This window comes from Hemicordylus capensis, chromosome 1 (genome assembly GCF_027244095.1).
Source record: "Hemicordylus capensis ecotype Gifberg chromosome 1, rHemCap1.1.pri, whole genome shotgun sequence".
Lineage (NCBI taxonomy): Eukaryota > Metazoa > Chordata > Lepidosauria > Squamata > Cordylidae > Hemicordylus > Hemicordylus capensis.
Genome location: NC_069657.1, coordinates 340,570,606 through 340,591,519, shown reverse-complemented (window position 1 = coordinate 340,591,519; position 20,914 = coordinate 340,570,606). Strand labels below are relative to the sequence as shown.

Genomic DNA, 20,914 nt, shown 5'->3' with positions numbered 1-20,914 from the left:
ATGGGTTATGCCCTTAAGTTTCACCAGATACCATTGTTGTCCGGGGTCGTGACCACTCCATCGACTCCAGCTTTGGATCAGGAGGTCTCTGCTCTCCTCTTGAAAGATGCGATCGAGAGGGTTGCCATTGTGATGAGCCCTGGTTTCTATTCCCATTATTTTGTTTGTCCAAAACCAGACAGTGGTTAACACCTTATATTGGACCTCAGAGGCCTAGAGAGGCTTTACAAAATGTCTGTCCCCTGTGGTGACGTTTCTACAAGAGCGTGGGATACAAATTCTCCCATGTCTGGATGATTGGCTCATCCTGGCGGGTTTGAAGCAGGCTGCTTTGAGCTCTCTCGGCTCAGTAATAGATATACTCTGAAGAACCTGGGCTTCCAGATCAACTTCGAGAAGTCCCAGCTGGAGCCTGTCTGCAGGATACAATTTATAGGGCTGATCTTCGACACTGGTGTGGAGAAAGTCTTCCTCCAGGAGGCCCGCATAGAGACACTGGTATGGCTGGCCTCCACTTTCCTGGCCGGAGGGCTGCAGACCATTCATTCGGTGCAGTGCCTGTTGGGCCATATGGCTGCCACCACCTACGTGGTACCACATGCCGCCTTTGGATGCACATCATTCAGAGGTGGTTCATGGATGTGTTCAACCCCCTTCGGGACCCCACTCAGTTGGAGCAGACGCCTCCCGGGTCAGTGCGCGAAGCCGCAGCTTGGTGGGTCGAACCTTGTCATTTGGAACTCAGCTCTCCCTTCCAGGTCTCTCCTCCATGCTGGGTGATTACAACCAATGCTTCAGAGCTAGGTTGGGGTGCTCATTTGGGTGACTATTGTCTGAGCGACCACTGGATGTCGACAGAAAGAGGTCGACACATCAACTACTTGGAGCTGTTGGCTATATTCTATGCCCTAAAGGGCTTCTTACTCATAACTGTGGGTTGTTCAGTGACCATTCAAACCGACAATACGATGTCAAAAGCCTACATCAATTGGCAGGGAGGCATGATCTCAAGGAGCCTCCTGTTTCTTTAAGTCAACCTGTGGCATTGGTGTGTGGAGCATGCAGTGACCCCCTTTAGACGCTGAACAGACTAAAGACAGTTTCTCATGAGTGGACCTTGGACCAGGGTGTCCTCCGGGACCTATTTGAAATGTGGGGTGCTCCGGATCTGGATGACTTTGCATCTTGGGACAATGAGCAGTGTGCCCTCTATTGTTCCTTTTAAATGCCCTCCCATTCTCCCCACAGGGTCTATTGAAAGTGGATTCTGTGACTGACGGGATGTGGAGTGGTGCATTCGCATATAGCAGCTGGGGACGGGGTCCCCACCTAAATCAGGAGAATTGAGCTTGTTAGGTTTCAAGTCTTTGCACAGGTGCATAGCCCATATGTGTAAAAGGACAGATGACCACTAGAAGAACTAAAGTTACAGGTAAGCAACCTGTAGTTTTGATATGAAATATCGATAAGAGGCCTGGGAAAAGGTATAAAAAACATTTATTTTATACCCCCCCCCCACACACACACACACACTGGTCAGACAGGGAGGAAGAGATGAAGTAGGGGGGTTCTCTCCACTCAATCCTCCTGCCAGTATCCAGTAAGGGAGAACAGGGGAAGGCATGCTCTCACGCCATGGGAGGAGTAGCATGTAGCCCCTATCCTGTGAAGGCAACTCATGCTTAACAGATTGCTGAAGTTGCTTCAGTCTCTAAGATCAGCGAGACTTCCATTTCTGCATATTCGATTACTCTACCAAGCCACCTGGACAGGTGGAAGTCTCTTTGCACACTCAAGATCTCCATTCCTGAGTCCTGCAGGATCCAGTAAATATATTTGCAGACATTGTCTCCAGCCCAGCATCTTCTAAACTAACATCTCTGCCCAACTCCCCCGCCCCCGTCCTCCCACTCCTGCTTCCCAGAAAATTCTCTGTCTCTTCCTTAGCCTGTGCCTGTCAGCTTTCGGTGAATCAGCTTACTCACTTCAGCCTGCTCTCGCCCGTCCCTCTTCCCCTTTCTCTGTTCTCATCTCATTCACTCTGGACTGTCGGCCCAAGGCCAGAATGGGCACCTCCTCCCTTCTCTGCTCTTTCCTCTTCACCCATTTCCCCCCTCCTTTTTTCTCACGCCTGGATCTTTGCTCTTTTTTTCCTCCTCCTCCTCTCTGCTTAAAACCGAAACTGTAAATGTTATGTCTTAACAAAAGAACAGCTGCGAGTTAACACACACACAGAGTTCATTGCTAGTGAGAGAAAATGATGTTAACTGCTACTGAAAACACTACACTACGTTGGGCAAGAAAACCAATTGATTGATTTTGCTTTTGTGCTTAATTGCTTAGATGTAACCATTTGCCTTAGTAAAATTTATGAAACTGCAGTTGTGTGTGACGTCTCTTCCCCTCCTCACTCCTGATTGCTCCATGACCTCAGAGCTGAACCAGGAGTAGCCTCTTTTGGCTAAGTTGAGAGGGGCTGTGTGCTCCCTCTCTCCCTTGCAGGGAGGGCATTGCAGCCTGCTCGCAACATCGCTACAACTCTGGGTTTGGTGCCTAGTGCATGGCATTCATCCAGTCACCATCCACATCAAAGGTGTTGACAATGTGGAAGCCAACTCCCTCAGTTGCGTGATTCACCACTTCAGTGCTCATGAATGGAGTATACTCATGTCCTACCTACACCCCATTTTTTGCATGTGGGGACCTCCACAAGTGGACTTGTTCACGACAGCAGAGAATGTTTTTCTGCGTGCTCAGAGGCTTGAAATGGGCTCAAGACTGGCACCCACAGTCAGTTTGAAGAGTGGCTTGGAGAGAGAAGTAGTCCCTGTTGCTGCCTCCGCCGGGATCCCTGTTGCTTGGCCACCTCCGTGGTGATGTAACAAGACAAAATGCGCCTGATGTCCAAAATGCGCCTGATGTCCCTGCTGTTGCCGCTGTGTCTTTTGAGATTTTTGAAAGGTAAAATGTGCTGCTTCCGCCACAATTCCGCCGCTATCAGCAGCAATTTTTAGATTTTTGGCATTTTTTTGGCCAATTTCTTTTTTAAAAAATACCTCATCCCCCCGCCCCATTAGGAAACTACCCCCGTGGTTCCATAGTCCCAGTGACCTGGTATTTACAGTTTCGGTATCTGCAGCATGAACCAGGAAGAGAACACCCGTGAATGCTGATGTTTTCCTGTAGTCCAATACGTTTTGACATTAAAAGTGTTCTGTCACACCAAGCAGACTGCTGACTGCAATACTATGAGGATACTACCACCACCTTGCCTAAATATGCTTTTGAACATCTTTTGGCCTTGCAATGCACTGATTCAGACTGTATCTCCAGAGTGCATATGGAACTCCTCATCCATTTAGGGTGACCTGTTGATTTAAATGAACCTGCCTGCACATGAAAGACTATCACGGAGAACATACACAACTGGATCAGGATTATTCTATAGGGTTTAGAAGCTTTGTTGCTGCTTCTGTGAAAGGATGCAGAAAGCTGTCCTGGCGCTTTTATCTACTGTAAAAGGAGGATAGCAATTCTAACGTGCAGTGACCTTTACTTCAAGACAAAGGCCAAACCTTTCCCCTCAGTTCTTCTGGATAGACGAATGGAAACTGCACAGTGTAATTACAGCTAATTTTTAGCCTACTTTCCTCAAGGAAAGTAAGCTTATGAGATCACCCGACATTGTGTGTGTGGCCATCTGTGTGTCCCCCGCTATCAATTTTGCAATGCTTGGACCAATATGAACCAATTTGGGTGTAGTTGTAGGGACATCTAGGGACATCTCTACGACATAGTTTGTATGATATCATCCACCCCAATTCAAGATGGTGGGCACATGATCATTTGAGGTGCAAGTGGGCTAATTTTGGATCATCTAACAGATTTGGACCAAATTTGATGCAGTTGTACTTAATGTCACAAAGGGACACCTCAGTGGCTTAGTTTGTGGTGATGTCACTAACCCCAATTCAAGATGGTGAACACTTGAATGTTTGTGGCACAAGAGGGTTAACTTGTGAACCACCTAACCAATTTGAACCAAATTTGCTATAGCTATAGGGACACCTTAACAGCATAGTTTGTGGTGATGTCATCCACCCCAATTCAAGATAGTGGATGCATAAACGTTTGAGGTGCAAATAGGCTAACTTGTGAACTGCCTAACTGATTTGGACCAAATTTAGTCCAGTTGTAAGGATAGTGAAAGGAAAGTAGGCAGATTAGTTCTTACCAGAACAACTTGTCTTTATGTTGAAACTGTCTGGCACATTCTGGAGTTGTCCTTGGAGGATCTTAGAATAACAGAATATTCCGTTTTCAGTTCACACTGAATAGATTGTCAGAGAAGCCATTACAGTTTTAATTTAAATCAAGAGTGCTGTTATGAATACAAAAACAGAAAGCATGTTTAGAATTTTTAGCCTACTTTGCTTAAGTAAATTAAGCTTATGAGATCACTTGGCTGTGTGCGTGTGTGTGTGCGTGTGTGTATCAACTTGGCAATGCCTGGACCAGTATGAACCAAATTGGGTACAGTTATAGGAATACATAGGGACTCATCAACAGTGTAGTTTGTGATGATGTCATATATCCTGATTCAAGATGGTGGACGTGTGAACATTTGAAGCATGTTGGCTAACTTGTGAACTGCATAACTGATTTGAACCAAATTTGCTACAGTAGTAGTGAGTGACACATCAGGATACCTCAGTGGCATAGTTTGTAATGATCGCATCCATCCCAGTTCAAGATGGAGGACGCATGAATGTTTGAAGTGCAAGTAGGCTAACTTGTGAACTGCCTAACTGATTTGAACCAAATTAGCTGCAGGTGGAGGGACACAAAGGGATACCTCAATGACATAGTTTGTGGTGATGTCATCCACCCTGATTCAAAATGGCAGATGTGTGAATGGTTGAGGCACAAGTGGGCTAACCTGTGGACTGCCTAACCAATTTGAACCAAATTTGGTACAATTTTCGTGAGTGACATGTAGGGACACCTCAGCGGTGTAGTTTATGAGGTAATTACCCCAATTCAAAATGGTGGGCATGTAAACATTTAAGGCTGAAGTGGGCTAACTCATGAGGATGGTAATTATCAAATAAAAATAAAAGGAAAATAGGCAGATTAGATCTTCCCAGAACAACTTGTTTTCTATGCAAGTTTGAATAAATATGTAGCAATTCAAATTGCTTTAGCTGCCTGTTAGAATTAATTTTGTTTGGTACTATGGTTCTGCATTTTGAATTATGGTGCCACTGCTTTAATTTTGGGGAGAGATAGATATAGATATAGATATAGATATTTTAAATTTTTTATTTATTTATTTTTGCAGATTTGGCAGAATTAATTGAGAAGTTTGTATTGCATCTCTCTGAAACACCATCAGAATGTTACTTCAGTGGCAGAGAACATGAAGGTAATTTTTTTCCTCCTATTTTTATTCTCTCTGACATTACTGAATTGAAAGAAAAAGAACTGCCACCCATTTTCTTGCCCCTCAAACTCATCAGAGGCAAGTCAGTCTGCAACTTGGTAAGAGAGGTAGAGACAGCAAAGCCATCTTCTGTTGGCCGCCTTTGACCCTTTTGTATTTTGCGTTGACCACTTTCAGTTCTTTTGTTTGTTTTAAAAAAGAAAGCAGTTCCTTTATGAAGTTACATAATAATAATAATAATAATAATAATAATAATAATAATTTGATTTATTTACATTTATTCAAGGAGATTACTTGTTTAGATTTGTTTTTGTAGATAACTTTCTCCATCCCAGTGGTGTAGTCTGTGTGAACAATAAATTAAAAGCAAAAGTTAAAATAAAACTTTACAATTTCAAAGAATTACTCATTTAGCACTTCTGTTTTGTATTTCCAACATCTCTGTTCTTCACCCTTAATAATATTGATCCATTACAGCATGTACTGTAAACCCACACAGAACTGTGAAACATGAAATCTGGTACTAGGATATCCCATTACCCAAATTATTTGTAAAGATAGCAGATGGGTTTCTTTTTTAATAAGCTTGCAGATTCAGTGCAGCCCTCCTCCCCCAACCTCCTTGGCTAGTTTTCTGATCATCAGGGAGTGAATGTAACAATAGTTTAGTCTAGGTTTTTAATGAATAGAATCAATGTGTTATATGAAAGTAGTTTTGGGACAATGCATTGATATTCAGTGTTATCATGTTTCTGGAAATGAGAAATTGATTATCTTAAACTACAGCAGCTTTGTAAACCCTTGGGTAGTTGAAATTAGAATAACACAATTCATCCAGCTGTTGTGAAATCCCTTAGGATTTCAATCCATTATAAAATTTGCAAATCTGGAAAAATCAAATTAGTTTCAGTTATCGTTTTAAAGATGAGGTAGAATAATAAGCTGATATATCAACATTTGTGCAGTTGCAGCTTTTAAAAATTATAATAAACAGTAGCAACAGTTAACACTGTGTTGCCTGCCTGTCTGCGTGTTGCCTTGGATGCATACACTTAAGAAATCTATGAGAAGACTACTGGAAATCCAGTTTCTGTTTATGGCAAATATATGGATAAATTGTGAATACAATCCATTCAACAAAATATAGTGAGCTATATATGATTTAGAGAGGCACTCCTGCATTAAATTATGGTGACAGAATTGACAGTTATTCTAGGCATTGAAAATCTGTCCTTTCCCCCAATCTCCAGCTAGACCCAGAGGTGGCCTTGGTATATGTGTCTTGTTCATTTGTTTAAAACAGTGACATGCTGTCAATAAGGAAGGAAAGATGGTCTTATGGTAACATGGATGAATCAAAGGGTATCCCCTTTGATAAGCAGGGTCTGTCTTGGTTTGCATTTCGATAGGTGACTACATGTGAGTGCTGTACGGGATGGGCTCATAGCTCAGTGGAAGGGCATCTGCATAGATGCTGCAAATAGTATCTGCATAGGAAGAGTGTCTGCACACTTGCATACAGATGGCCACCAGAGCTCGGGCTGAGGGGGGAGCCAGGCAGCCCCCAGGACACTTAAGCTCTTTGAACTCATTGCCCAATTATATCTACACCCCTGGAAATATTGCATATATTAGTGCTGCTAACAATGTTCCCATCACAGCTGCCTGTTTGTTTGTTTGTTGCATTTATAGACAGAAGGTCCCAGGTGCACTTTTTAGTATCTCCAGGTAGGGCTGGGAGAGACTCCTGCCTGAATCCTTGGAGAGTCCTCCCAGGATAGCTCAGAGCATTTCATAAAGCTATATATTCAGGCATAAAGCTAAAGGAGAGTGAGCTCATGTTCGTCCCTCGCATGCACCAGCTATGCCTCTAGCATATGACAGGAGACACAGGGGGCATGAAGGGCTGGCCCTCCAGAGTGCATTTCCCAGATGGCTTCATTGTCAGCCGGGTATTTTTTTGTTCTCTCTCTATCACTTCAAGCGAGGGAGAGGACAAAGAAAACACCCAGCCAGCCTCAAGGCCAGCTGGGATATGAGTTCCAGAGGGCTGTGCCAGCCCTTCCAGATGCTGGCCACACCCCCTGCATGCTTGCAATGCCCTGCATGTGATGTGACACACAGGGGCATGGACAGCACCCAGAGGGGCTGGCACAGACCTCTAGAAGTCATTTCCCAGCTGACTTCATTGCTGACTGGGTGTTTTGTTTGTTCTCTCCTTCACTTGGAGCAAGGGAGAGAACTAAAAAAATAGCCAGGTGACAATGAAACTAGCTGGGAAATGAGGCCACCAGAGCTCGGGCTGAGGGGGGAGCCAGGCAGCCCCCAGGACACTTAAGCTCTTTGAACTCATTGCCCAATTATATCTACACCCCTGGAAATATTGCATATATTAGTGCTGCTAACAATGTTCCCATCACAGCTGCCTGTTTGTTTGTTTGTTGCATTTATAGACTGCCCCATTCAAAAGCTCTGGGTGGTACACAACAAGTTTTAAAAGACATTAAAAAACACCATTTAAAACACACTACTTAAACAATATAAAAACTATTATAAAACCATTTAAAGCCAATTAAAATACTTAAAAACAATTTAAAAACCGTGGAAGGCCAAGCCAAACAAGTAAGTTTTTAGGGCTTTCTTAAAGATCAACAGTGAGACAAAACTGCGGATATCTGCCAGGAGTGTATTCCATAAGCCAGAAGCAGCTATAGAGAAGGCCCAGCTCCGAGTCGCCACCAGATGTACCGGGAAACGTCTGGTGGCGTTTTTGGAAACGGATCTCTCCAGATGACCTCAGCATGCGATGGGGATCATACAGAAGAAGGTGCTCTCAAAGGTAGCCTGGACCCAAGCCGTTCAAGGCTTTAAAGGTAATAACCAGCACTTTGTATTTTGCCCAGAAACATATCAGCAGCCAGTGCAACTGTTTTAAAACAGGCATAATATGGTTCCTCCGGGTTACCCCAGAGACCAGTCTGGCTGCCACATTTTGAAGTAACTGAAATTTCCGAACTATTTACAAAGGCAGCCCCACATAGAGCGCATTGCAACAGTCAAGCCTGGAGGTTACCAGCTGATACACCATTTTGAGATTATTCTGTTCAAGGAATGGATGTAGTGTCGTGCCCCCACTCGAGGACATTGGAGAGTAGTGGGAGGCAGGCGACTTACTAGAAAGTGGGGAGGCTCCTGAGAAATAGCAGGCCAGTAATGTGAATGGGGAGGTAATTGAGACAGGTCAGGGTGAGTGTTTGGCACAGGAGGGGCCAGCAGGGCCCGGTGATCTTTGGAGAGAAGGTTCAGGATCTGAGGTGGAGTTTGAACGGCCACTATCTCGTCAAGAATGCAGATGGAAAAAATGTCAGCAGCAGGTGAGGAAATTATGAAGGAGTAATCGGTTGGCGAGAAGACAGAAGCCGGATTGAATCTATAACAGCTGGCGGGGGTGGAGTGTTAATTAAGTGCGTGTGACTGCTGACTATAAATCGGGCAGCCTGTGCCTTGAACAAACTGATGGAAACAACACATCAAATCCGCTTGGAGCTTTTGTCGAAGAGATTGTGACGTTGGAATTTGGGCTTCTCATTCTTCACTTCTGTATTCTTGGTGAGACTGTTAAACCTGACTATTTAGCAGTAAAACTGAAACTTGCGCTACTGGCTGTTGTGTCATATATTTCTGGCCAGCATCTTCCTTTGAGTGAGCTCATGACACATAGCTGTCAAATCAGCCAAAGTTGATGGAAAGCACTCCTGGCCATAGCCTCCACCTGAGGTAGCAGGATCCAGGAGCACTTCCAAGCTGAGTACCTGTTCCTACTGGGGGAGTGTAACCCCATCCAGCACAGGAAGATCTAACGCATCCCTCAAATTCTGATCCCCACAAACAGCACCTCCATCTTGCTTGGATTCAGCTTCAGTTTGTTGTCCCTAATCCAGCCCATTACTGCCTGAGTGAATGCCATTTTCTAATGATGAAGTGAATGGCATTTCCTGATGATGATCATGTTAAGGAGAAATAGATTTGGGTGTCATCAGCATATTGATAACACCCTGCAAAAAATCTCCTGATGACCTCTCCCAGCAATTTCATGTAGATATTGAAAAGCATTGGTGACAGAATAGAACCCTGAGGGACTCCAGGTAATAGCTCCCGTTGCGAAGAGCAACCACCACCAAGCTCCACCATCTGGAATCTGCCCGAGAGATAGGAGCAGAACCACTGCAAAGTAGTGCCTCCTATCTCCAACTCCCCCAGACGATCCAGAAGGATACCATGGTCGATGGTACTGAATGCTGCCGAGAGATCCAAAAAGAACCAACAGAGTCACACTCCCTCTGTCAATTCCTTGGTAAAGGTCATCCATCAGGCCAACCAATGCAGACTCGACCCCATAGACTGCTCTAAAGCCACTTTGAAATAGGTCTAAATAATCGGTTTCCTCCAAAACTGCCTGGAGCTGGTTATCCACCACTTTCTCAATCACCTTTCCCAACCATGGGAGATTGGAGTCTGGCCTATAACTATCCATTCCTTCAAGGATCTAGGGAAGGCTTCTTAAGAAGTGGTCTAGTCATTGTCTCCTTCAAACAAGGAAGCATCCTACCCTCCACAGTGAGTTAATGATATTAACTAGGCCATCTCCAACAATCTTCCTGCCAGATAGAAGCAGTCAAGTTGGGCTAGGATCCAGAGAACAAGTGGTAGGCCACACCAAGCAGCTTGTCCACGTCCTCAGGCATCACAGATTGAAACTAGTTCAATCTAATATTGCAAGAGGGATTGCTGGACAGCACCTTAATAGGCTCTGCAAGAACAACTGAGTCCAACTCGGCCCAAATACAAGCGATTTTGTCTGCAAAGAACCCATTAAAAGCATCGCAGCAAAACAAGGTCTCCGGGGACTGGTTTGAAATGGAAGGAGCCTGAATCAAACTTCTCACAACCTGGGACAGCTCTGCTGAACACAAACCTGCAGAAGTAATGCGTGCAGACGAGATTTGGCTTTTTGCCGTGCACACCACTTCCGCATAAACCTTCAGAAGGGTTCTATGCTGTGTCCTGTCAATTTTGAGCTGAGTTCTCCTCCACTTGCACTCCAGTTATCCACCATAACTTTCCAGTTATGTATGTGACGCCCCAGTCTTGGACCTAGTTCTCACAAAGCAGTAGATGAGATGGCAAATGTGTGTACTGTACTGGTTCAAACTGCAGGTGGGCACATACATGACAATTTCAGTAGTATGTAAGAGAGAAAGCTAGGTTTGCATCCTCTCTGACTTTATAATTTTCTCTATGTTGAAAATTTACTTTAATGTTTTGTATGGAGGAGCAAAGATCTGGATAGTGGTCCTGGACATTCATAGCATTGGGTTCTGCGCCTGCGCAGACCAGCTTTGGCAAGAATTCTATAGCTCCTCAAGACGCCCACAACCGCCTACTGCACGTGACCAGCACCATCTAGCAGCGGTTGGGCGTCCTCATATCTGACCGCCGTTGGGATCAGGCTTCAGAAACGTTTGCTCCTCAGCAGCTTAAAGTTATCTTTTCAACAAACCAACTTCTTTTGGCATGACTTAGGAATGACTGACTACTCTTACTGGATTCTGTTTAACAACAACAACAACAAAAACCTGAGGAAACACGGAAAGACGCAGACCGTTTTGACTACTCTACTTTCGTTTTCCCTCACGGCTTGAATGCGTACTCGGACAAACTCTCCTTTTTGACCACGGAACGACCGACTATTCTTTGCGGAGTCCCAAGGACACCTTTCTAATGAGTGCCCAACAGGGTAAAGAGAAGACGACTTTTAAACGTTGTTCAGAATGCCGGGGGAAACTCCTGTCGACGGACGGCCATGACCTCTGCCTCTTCTGTCTAGGCGAGGTGCATGATACCTCAAAGTGCCCCGTTTGCCTAACATTCAATAAGCAAATGCTGAAAAATCGTGAGGCACGGTTAAAAGTGTTCCTTATGGAGGAAGCTCTTATAGCCCGGAAGGACTCACCGTCGACGCCGGGATCTGCTGCTCAGTCGCATTCGAAAATCCCAGCGAAACCGAGCACAGCCTCCAAACGTCCCTCGACATCGAGGGCCTCGATGCCGGTTGCTACAAAGTCGGCTGCCGCTTTTAAGAAACCCACAGACCCATCCGGTGCCTCTGAAAGCGCCGCTGCCTCGACATCAGGGGGCAGCCCGAAGAAGAAGAAACACAAGGATCATCACAAAGAACGAGGATGGGGTTCAACACGCACCCCATCGCCTGCGGGGTTGCAGTCGCTTCTGGAACCTCAACACCGAGCTCTCTCTTTGTCTCTGGCATCGACTCCTCGACAGTCGCCTTCGACGCCTTTGTCTTTACGGCATGCTACGCCTCAAGGAACTACAGAGGGCGGGTCGACGTCAGGAATCAGTGCCCCCTCGACAACGAAGAGCCATTCGACACCGAGACTGCCTAGTGACTCTGCTCAAGCTCCTCCGCAGACTAAACCATCGACGTCGATATCGACGGGCTTGGTGGAGGGCCCGGCAGTGGTGTCAGTCATTTTGGACACCGTGCTCGACACTGAGGCTGTCAATCCAGAACCTATGGACTGTGTAGGAGAGGAGCCAGTGGTGGAGTATCAGAACCAGGAAACACCACCTCTTCAACGTGGTGCTTCGGCCCACAGATTGACCCGCTTACTGGAGTCTGAGGAGAGTACGCGTTTGACAGGTACATTTACCGGCTTCAATGTTTTTGAGGGCCCTGTCCCCAAGACTCCGTTTATCTCTGCTACCGCCACGCCTATAATGGCTCGTACAGATTGGAGTGAAGTCTGCACCATCACTCGGGCAGAGTATTCCTTGTTCACACAGTGGCTTAGTGAACGTGAGCTGAGAGGAATGGGTTTCGTGTGCTCTAACTCAGCCGCGCAAACTTCACCTTGTCGGGAACGTCAAGTGCAACATGCGGATTCTGCGATCCAAACCTCTCTATACAACCTAGATCAACGGACGGTGTCGCTCCAAGCAGATCTCCCAAGGGCGCCATTACATCGGTCACCACCAAGTCGTCCGGTGGCCACTCCGACTCTCACGGTGCCACTTGTGCGGCAGCCTCAGCCTCAGCCAAGACTGCAGGTGCCCGCGGTAGTAGGGGACCCTCCCACGCGCCACTCACCAGCACTTCAGTCGCCTAGGCGTCAGTCACCTACCCCTACGCGACACTCGCCCAGGCAGCATTCTCCCATTCCCATCTCTGATGATGACGATGATGATGGAACGGACTCTTATCGTTCTGACAACACGGATCCAGACCCGGAAGGTCCAGAGGAACCGGAGCAGCCCGATCCAGGACTGAATATGGCGGTGGTTCCCTCTGCCTCGCCCAATGAGGAGATGAAAGGCTACCATCAGCAGGTTGCTGAAATGGCAAGAGTCCTGGGCCTTGACTTGAAACAGAGTACTCTAGAGTTAGACGACCCCGTCTACAATATGATGAAAGCCGCATCAGGTTTGCAACCGGTCTACATTCCTATGCTGCCACACATCTCACGGGCGGCAAAGTCAGAGTGGGAAGTGCTGCAGACATCTGCCCCGACCTCGAAGCGTCTGGAGGCTCTATATCGAGTCCAAGAGGAGAGCAACGAATACCTTGTTCGCCATCTGGCACCGAACCCGCTGGTGGTCGATTGTGCAACCACTTCAAAAGGTGGGAGGAGACACACTACCCCGGTGGACAAAGAAGGGAGGAAGCTTGATGGGTTAGGTCACCGTACCTATTCCACCGCCTGTCTTTCCATTAAGATTGCGAACTATATTGCCTGTCAGGCCAAATATACCCATTCCTTATGTGAGGCCCTATTTGAACAGCACAACACGCTACCTCCGGCAGAGTTCATTAGGCTGTTTGAATCTACTTTTGCCAAGACAACGGCTACCACTGGACAACAACTGGCAAACACGAAACATCTCGCTGAGTCAGAGTCCCGCACCTTAACACCTTCTATCGTCTTAAGGAGACATGCTTGGCTGAGAGCGACAGGTCTTCAACAGGACATGAAGGACCGGATTGAAACCCTCCCATTCGATGGGAAAGGTCTATTTTCTGACAAGACTGATGAGACCACGGAGCAGTGGAAGAAGTCTAGGTTGACTGCTCGTTCGTTCTTGTCCCAGAAGACTACAACCCAAAGGTATCAACCGTACCATCAATACCAGCGAAAACAGCAGTTCTACCGTCAACCCGACCGCAGGGACTACAAGCGCCAGTATCAGAGATACAACAAAAGACCGTTCTATAATAGGAACAAATCGAACCAACAAGGGCGCACTAAGGCTGCACAGCAGCCAAAACAGCAACTTTGATTGGAACACCACCCCACTAGCACTTGGCAGCAACAAATTCAACAGTTGCTCCAGGGAGAGAATACTCAACAACTTAACAAGCAACAGGATCTCAAGGACCAACCTCTCCTTGACGCCACGTCAAATTACCATCAAACTGGCCAGCTACGCGCCAGCGTGGCACCACATAACATCAGACCGCTGGGTTCTCCGCATTGTGAGCGAGGGGTATGCGATCGAATTCAAGGAACTCCCACCCTTCTCGGGTATAAAGTTCACCCCCAAAACTCCGGTGCTACAGGAGGAAGTGTGGCAGTTGCTACAAAAGGAGGCAATCTCTCCAGTGCAGTGGGCACAGGGACAGTCGGGGTTTTACTCTCGATACTTCCAAATCCCGAAAAGGGATGGGGGCATTCGTCCCATAATGGACCTGAGACACCTGAATTTGTACGTCGAAATTCGAAAATTCCGCATGACGACGTTGCAGGCCATCCTCCCTCTTCTACACGAAGAGCAGTGGATTGCAACGTTGGATCTAAAGGAGGCATACTTTCATGTGGGCATCAGGGAACATCATCACAATTACCTAAGATTTACGCTGGGAATGGAACTGTATCAATACAACGTCCTGCTGTTTGGATTGGTGACCGCCCCGAGGGTCTTCACGAAGGTGGTTGCCGTGGTAGTAGCCACCTGCGGACTCTGGGCGTGTCGATTTATCCTTACCTCGACGATTGGCTCTTGACTTCAAGGACGAGTTTGGAACTCAAGACTCATGTGACGTTGGTGACGTCCCTACTGGAAGACCTTGGCATCCAAGTCAACTACAAGAAGTCCTTCCTGACCCCATCCACCTGTCTCCAATATATCGGGGCACGGTTGGATATGTCGGCGCAAATGGCCTTTTTACCGGAAGACCGTATTCAGTGGTTGCAGACTCTGCTGCTCGCCTTTCAGAGAGCACCCTTGCAAAGAGCACATCAAGTGCAAGTGCTGTTAGGACTGATGGCTTCCTGCACAACAACAGTCCCCTATGCACGCCTGCGTATGAGGGTCCTGCAGCAATGGTTCTTGGGCGTTTATCGCCCACGGGCCGAGCCCCAAAGCAAGCTGGTGTTGCTCTTGTCCAGGGTCCCGTCCACAGGCCCTCAGTCACATCAGTTACCTGGAACTTCTCGGGGCCTTCAAAGCACTGCAGGCATTCCAGACCCACGTGACTGATCAAGTGGTCCTTCTACAAATAGACAACACGACCGCCATTGCTTACATAAACAAGCAAGGCGGAACGGTGTCGAGGTCGCTCTGCAACCTCAGCTTACTGATCTGGAACTGGTGTGTTCCTCGGTCGATCCATGTCATTGCTATACACATCAAAGGGGCCCTCAATTGCCTGGCGGACTCACTCAGCAGGGAACTGCGGACGACCACCGTCCTGCCTCAACACGAGTGGGAATTAAACGCAGTGGTCATGCAACAACTTTTCCAGTCTTGGGGTTCAGCCCAAGTCAATCTCTTTGCAATGGAAGAGAACAAGAAATGCGAGAGTTATTGTTCCCGCATGGGAGCCGGCCACTTGTTCCGAGGTGACACTTTTCAGTTCCGTTGGACGGGGGAGCAGATTTACGCATTTCCGCCAATACCCCTGTTGAACAAGGTCGTGACCAAGATGTTACAAGACAACACCCGAGCAATTCTGATTGCGCCATGGTGGCCAAGGCAACCTTGGTACACACGTCTACTCAGACTGTGCGGGGGAACCTACAGGAGGCTTCCACAGTGGCCAGATTTAATGACACAAGACCACAGGCAGGTCTGTCACCCAGATCTTTCCATTCTGAATCTAACTGTGTGGAGGGTAGGTTACTGAAGAAGATTCAGCTTAATACGAGGAAACTATCTACCCGGCGTAGTTACAATGCTAAGTGGCATAGGTTCTGTGTCCATGCAGCCTTAAAGGGGTTCAAACCTAAGCAGGCTTCTCTCAAGGATGTTCTTCTCTATCTTACCAAGTTAAAGAGTGAGGGCCTTGCGAACGTCTCTATAAAGGTGCATATGTCAGCACGTCATGCGGGTTGGGATGGAACAACATTGTTTTCCCATCCAAAGTGCAAGGCATTTCTGAAGGGTATCAACAATCTCTATCCTCCGGTGCGGCCGCCAGCAGAGAAATGGAGCTTGTCGCTAGTACTGGCTACGCTGACGGAGGCTCCTTTTGAACCGTTAGCAACGGCCTCTTTGAAACTGACCACGTTGAAGACGCTTTTTCTAATTGCTGTCACCACTGCGAAGCGGGTCAGTGAACTCAGGGCCCTTCGGATTGATGAGCCCTACACTGCTTTCTACCCCGATCGGGTCGTGATGCACTTAGATCTGGAGTTCCGGACGAAGGTTGTCTCCAGCTTCCACCTAAATACTAATATCGTTCTCCCAACCTTCTTCAGGGATCCTTCCACACCACTGGAGCGATCCATGCATTCTCTAGACGTGCGCAGGAGCCTGCTATATTACCTACAGGCAACAAGGCAGATAAGGAAAACAACCAGTTTGTTTGTCTGCATGACGGGTAGACAGAGGGGCTTCTCTCCAAGCAGACAAAGACTCTCTTTCTGGATAGTGGAGATGATTAAACTGGCGTACTACCTACAAGGGGTGACTCCGCCATCTATGCTTCATGCTCATTCGACCAGGGCCTATGCTACATCAGCTGCGCATCTGGCAGGCATAAGTTTACGGGATATTTGCACGGCAGCTACCTGGTCATCTCACCAGACCTTTGTGAGCCACTATGCTGTAGACATTCAAAGTGCAGCACAGGCAGACTTTGGACGGGCAGTCCTTAAAAGGGTGCTGCAGTAGCTTGTGGCACCCGCCTCCATCGTGGTAGCTTGTGATTCACCCAATGTTATGAATGTCCAGGACCACTATCCAGATAAACAGGTTGCTTTACCTGTAACAGATGATCTGGAACTGGCCCTGGACAGTCATAAGACCCGCCCGTCCATCCCCGCTGCAACACAAGCTATAAGTTGAAGTCAGGCTTATTGGTACTTTGAGCTGTTGGCCATCAAGAAACTGAATATGAGGACGCCCAACCGCCGCTAGATGGTGCTGGTCACGTGCAGTAGGTGGTTGCTGGCATCTCGAGGAGCTATAGAATTCTTGCCGAAGCTCGTCTGCGCAGGCGCAGAACCCAATGTTATGACTGTCCAGGACCACTTCCAGATCATCTGTTACAGGTAAGCAACCTGTTTTTGTGTCAACACTCACTGTTATTCTAAAGTAGCATGGTTTGCCACTTTTATCTGCTGTTTTATGATTAGGCTGTACTCTCTAACATCTGTTGTTAAGGTATCTGCGATAACAGGATTGGAAATATCTGTGTCTGATTCATTGGAAATCTAGATGTTCAGCTTATCATCAGTCACTGTTGACTCCATTAGGCTAGATGGGCCAGTATCTTTAGAGAATACTGATTCTTACAGCTTTACTATCATCTGGATGCTTTTTTTAAAAAAGGCAGCCTTTGCCTTGCTTCTGGTGTTGGGGTGGGTACATTTTGCATATGGAAGTTGCCATACTTGGGTCAGATGGCTGCTAAGTGAAAGTGAAATTGCCATTGCCTCTGGATGAACAAAACCCCATGTTTATGACCCCATTTCATTACAAAGCTAGCAGTAATTATATCATTATAGAGTGCATTACATGTTCATTTGGGAGTTGGCTATTCAGTCTTCCACAGAGTTTTATTTGCATGCTTGCCATTTGATTACATTCATGGGATTAACTAATCTCTATAAAACTAAAGGTTTTCACTTTTTAGTGTTAATTTGTGGTGTTTTTCCTCCCTTCAAAACAGGTTAAAATTTGAGGAGTTGTTAGATAAATAATTCAAGCTGAAGAAGTTAACTAAAAATCCTGGCAAAATTAATGTCATGTTAGATATAAATAGTTGTATATGTGTTGAGCTAAACAGTGTTCCATTTGCACATGTCTCATCTAATTAGATGTGGAACAGATTCTGCACATTATTTTGCACTTCCTTTTGAGGTAGCAGTAAAACTGAATATTGGGAAATATGGTATGCAATTAAATTTGACCTTTTAGGTTTTGAAATTGCTTCAGCTTTGCTCATAGATAGCTCAGCATAGCAACAGGTTTGCTGGTCTGCTAAAAGGTATCTGAATATGCAAACACTGTACATACAGAAACACTAGTTATGGTTTAGAACTCTGTGTAATAGGAAACTGAATACTTACTCAGTTTCCCCTGTTTTGAGATTTTATGACTTTTAGAAATTGCTTTTATTTTATAAACTGAGCCATGGTCTAGCAGTTGTTTTTGTACCCTACTATTGTATATCTTTTATTTTAATTTTATAATCCTAGCTTCTGTTTATTGTTGTCTTATTCCGCAAACCATCATGAGATCTTTATATAACCATATTAGTATTGGGGGTGGGGGATGGGATCTAAGTAGATTAGTTTGTTTCTGTAGTTTCTACAAATTCTTGCAATTGAGGGAATATTTGGCTGCTAAAATAAAATGCTTGCTCAAATCAGTTAATCTCCATCATTACTATATTTAACTTTGCCTTCCTGATACTACTGGAAAGCTTTCTTGGCATCTGGGAAGTGCCTTCTCTTGGGTCAAAAGCCAGCCTTATTTCAGCTACAGTAAGCACCCATGTGGAGTTGAGGGAATTGCAGGAGCTCAGACGTATTACTTAACTGGAGTGGTTTGTCTGAGGTTGCCGCCAACTCGTTTGGTGGCTACTTGGGAACGGGCCTTCTCCATTGCTGCTCTTGGACTTTGGAATGCACTCCTTGTTGAAATAAGAGCCTCCCTATCTCTGGCAACTTTTAAAAAGGCCCTGAAGACACATTTATTCTCCCAGGCTTTTAATTAGATTTATGGTTTTAAAACTTTAATGTTGGTTTTAAATTATTTTAATGTTAATGATTTTAATTTATTTGTTTAATTGATTTAGTTTTGATTTTAATTGTTTTGTTTTTATTTTGATGTAAACTGCCCTGAGCCATGTTTGGAAGGGCGATATATAAATCAAATAAATAAATGAAATAATACATTGACATGAGACCTGGGTACAAAACTAAGGCTGCAGTACTTATTTTCCTTGCTTGCTTCCCTTCTCTCAGGGTTGGGAGGGGGCAGCGCATACATGTACTGTTCCCAGCAGTGAGCCCCATATGACAGGAGCAATGGATGGCAGGGCCGCAGGTGCTGTGGTCACCAGTTTGGGAGAGGACCACATGATACCAGAATCTGAGACTTTGTTAATGCACTGAATAGGAAATGTTGAAAGATGGAAAGAGTGCTTTCTTTTACTTTGGACTGTGTGGGGATGAGTCCACCTTTGTGCATTTGCTTCTCTGATGAATTTTTCTGGCAAATATTCCCTAGGTCCCTAGGTTTGGGGTTTCATTTAGCCTGGTCTGGATCGGCAGGGTCAGCAGGATCCTTACAGGGCAGCTAGGTGGGTGAACAGCCATTAGTAAAACGGTGTTGAAGAGGATGTCAGTTCCATAGGAATTCCTGATCCACCTCTTGGAGCCTGCTCTAGGGAGCACACTGCCTTTCTGCAGCCCAAAATGTTAAAATAAATAAATAAAAATGTTCTAAGATTATACTTTCTCTCTCTCATCACAAATTCTTGTTCTTGGTGACATAAGTCTAGTCTACTGCTAGTCTTAGTCAAGGATTCACAGGAATCTTCTGTTGCCTCAGTTTGTTTCTTAGATGTTAGTATTATACTCCTAATATTCCACTATCTTCTCATATTCCTCCTGTTATGGAAAATATGAAGCTGCCTTATCCTGAGTATGACCATTGATCCATCTAGCTCAATTGTGCCTAAACAGATTGGTAGTGGCTGTCTAGTCTCCCCAAACCGGTTACTGGATGTATGCATTAATTACTCTAGTCATGGTGTGGACAAACAATGTAAAGAGCAGATATTGTGTATTGTCGCTGCTTTCTTAATTCTGAATTGATGAGAATTCCTTAATGATTAATTATTGTTATACTTCTAAATACAAGTTCTTAACAAGAATATACTTGGAATTTTGAATTCTCAAATCAGAAATTAAATAGAAATGTATACATCCAATTCTAATGTTCCGTTTCTTCTTTAAAAACCGAATTACACATGTTATATGCAATTTTTATTTCTCTTTGAACTATGAGGTTACTCTCTGACCTGTACTTAAATTTTTCTTCAAATTAAGGGAGAAAGGGAGCTGCTGTCATAGCATATTTTCATCATACTGTTTAACTACTGTTTCACCTCTTCGTCTGATTGACAGTTTTGAGATGTTCTGCCTTTTGTTAGGGAAAAATGAGTTTTCTTATTGAGAAAATTGATCCTTTGATGCTTTTGTCCTGAAAGCCCCTTTACTTGAAGACATTTTAATAAAACTTCTTTCACCTCAGTTTTGTAGAAAATTAAGTAATGCATCCTGAACAAACAAGGGGCATTCTCTGCATTAATTGTGGGAAATTTCTGTTTAAATCACTCAATAGCTACACTCATATAAAATAGTTTACCTCTTAGTATATTGAATAAAGCATAAAGAAACAATAAAGTTTGCCGGTCTACTTTTTGATGCACTTGTTAGCCTATTAAAAACTGCCAAGCTGTGCCAGACCAATTATTTATTCATTGTTTAATATTGGAAATTCTTAACTTATGAGAGTTCTCCTGCAAGTCGCTCTGGTGATTAAAATCATAATATGGGAAGGTTTCATACAAGTATCTACTCAATAGTACATCATGGTTATAATGATAATCCAGACACTGCTTTGCATAACAATTTCTGTTATGAATGGATACTTGTTATAAACCTTTTAAAAATCTGATTTTAATTAGAGATTATGATACACTTCAGATTGTAACACACTGGAATAAATGCAGAAAAAAATAACAAAATTACATACAGCTATTAATCAAAATAAAACAGGAAAAGAAGAAAAATAATCAAAACACTCATCAAAGTTTAGTACAATGAAATAGATTGTTCTTTTGATTTTGCCAGTTTCAAAGCCATCTTGGTACACATTTTTAGTAGATTGATAACTAAGGCCACTGCTTCTATTATATACCACTCATAGTGGACAAAA

At 45.0% G+C, this 20,914-nt stretch overlaps 1 protein-coding gene across 6 annotated transcripts in view; it reads left to right on the top strand.

Annotated features, from left to right (window-relative positions):
* TBC1D32 (TBC1 domain family member 32) overlaps positions 1-20,914 on the top strand; it is a 196,633-nt gene that overhangs the window by 140,205 nt on the left and 35,514 nt on the right. For all 6 annotated transcript variants that reach the window (XR_008313100.1, XM_053283712.1, XM_053283702.1 and 3 more), the window contains one exon: positions 5,342-5,425. Coding sequence is in view for 5 of the 6 variants with exons in the window: in XM_053283712.1 (XP_053139687.1) it covers positions 5,342-5,425 (84 nt within the window). In the remaining variant the exon portion in view is untranslated. The remainder of the gene's footprint in view (positions 1-5,341; positions 5,426-20,914) is intronic.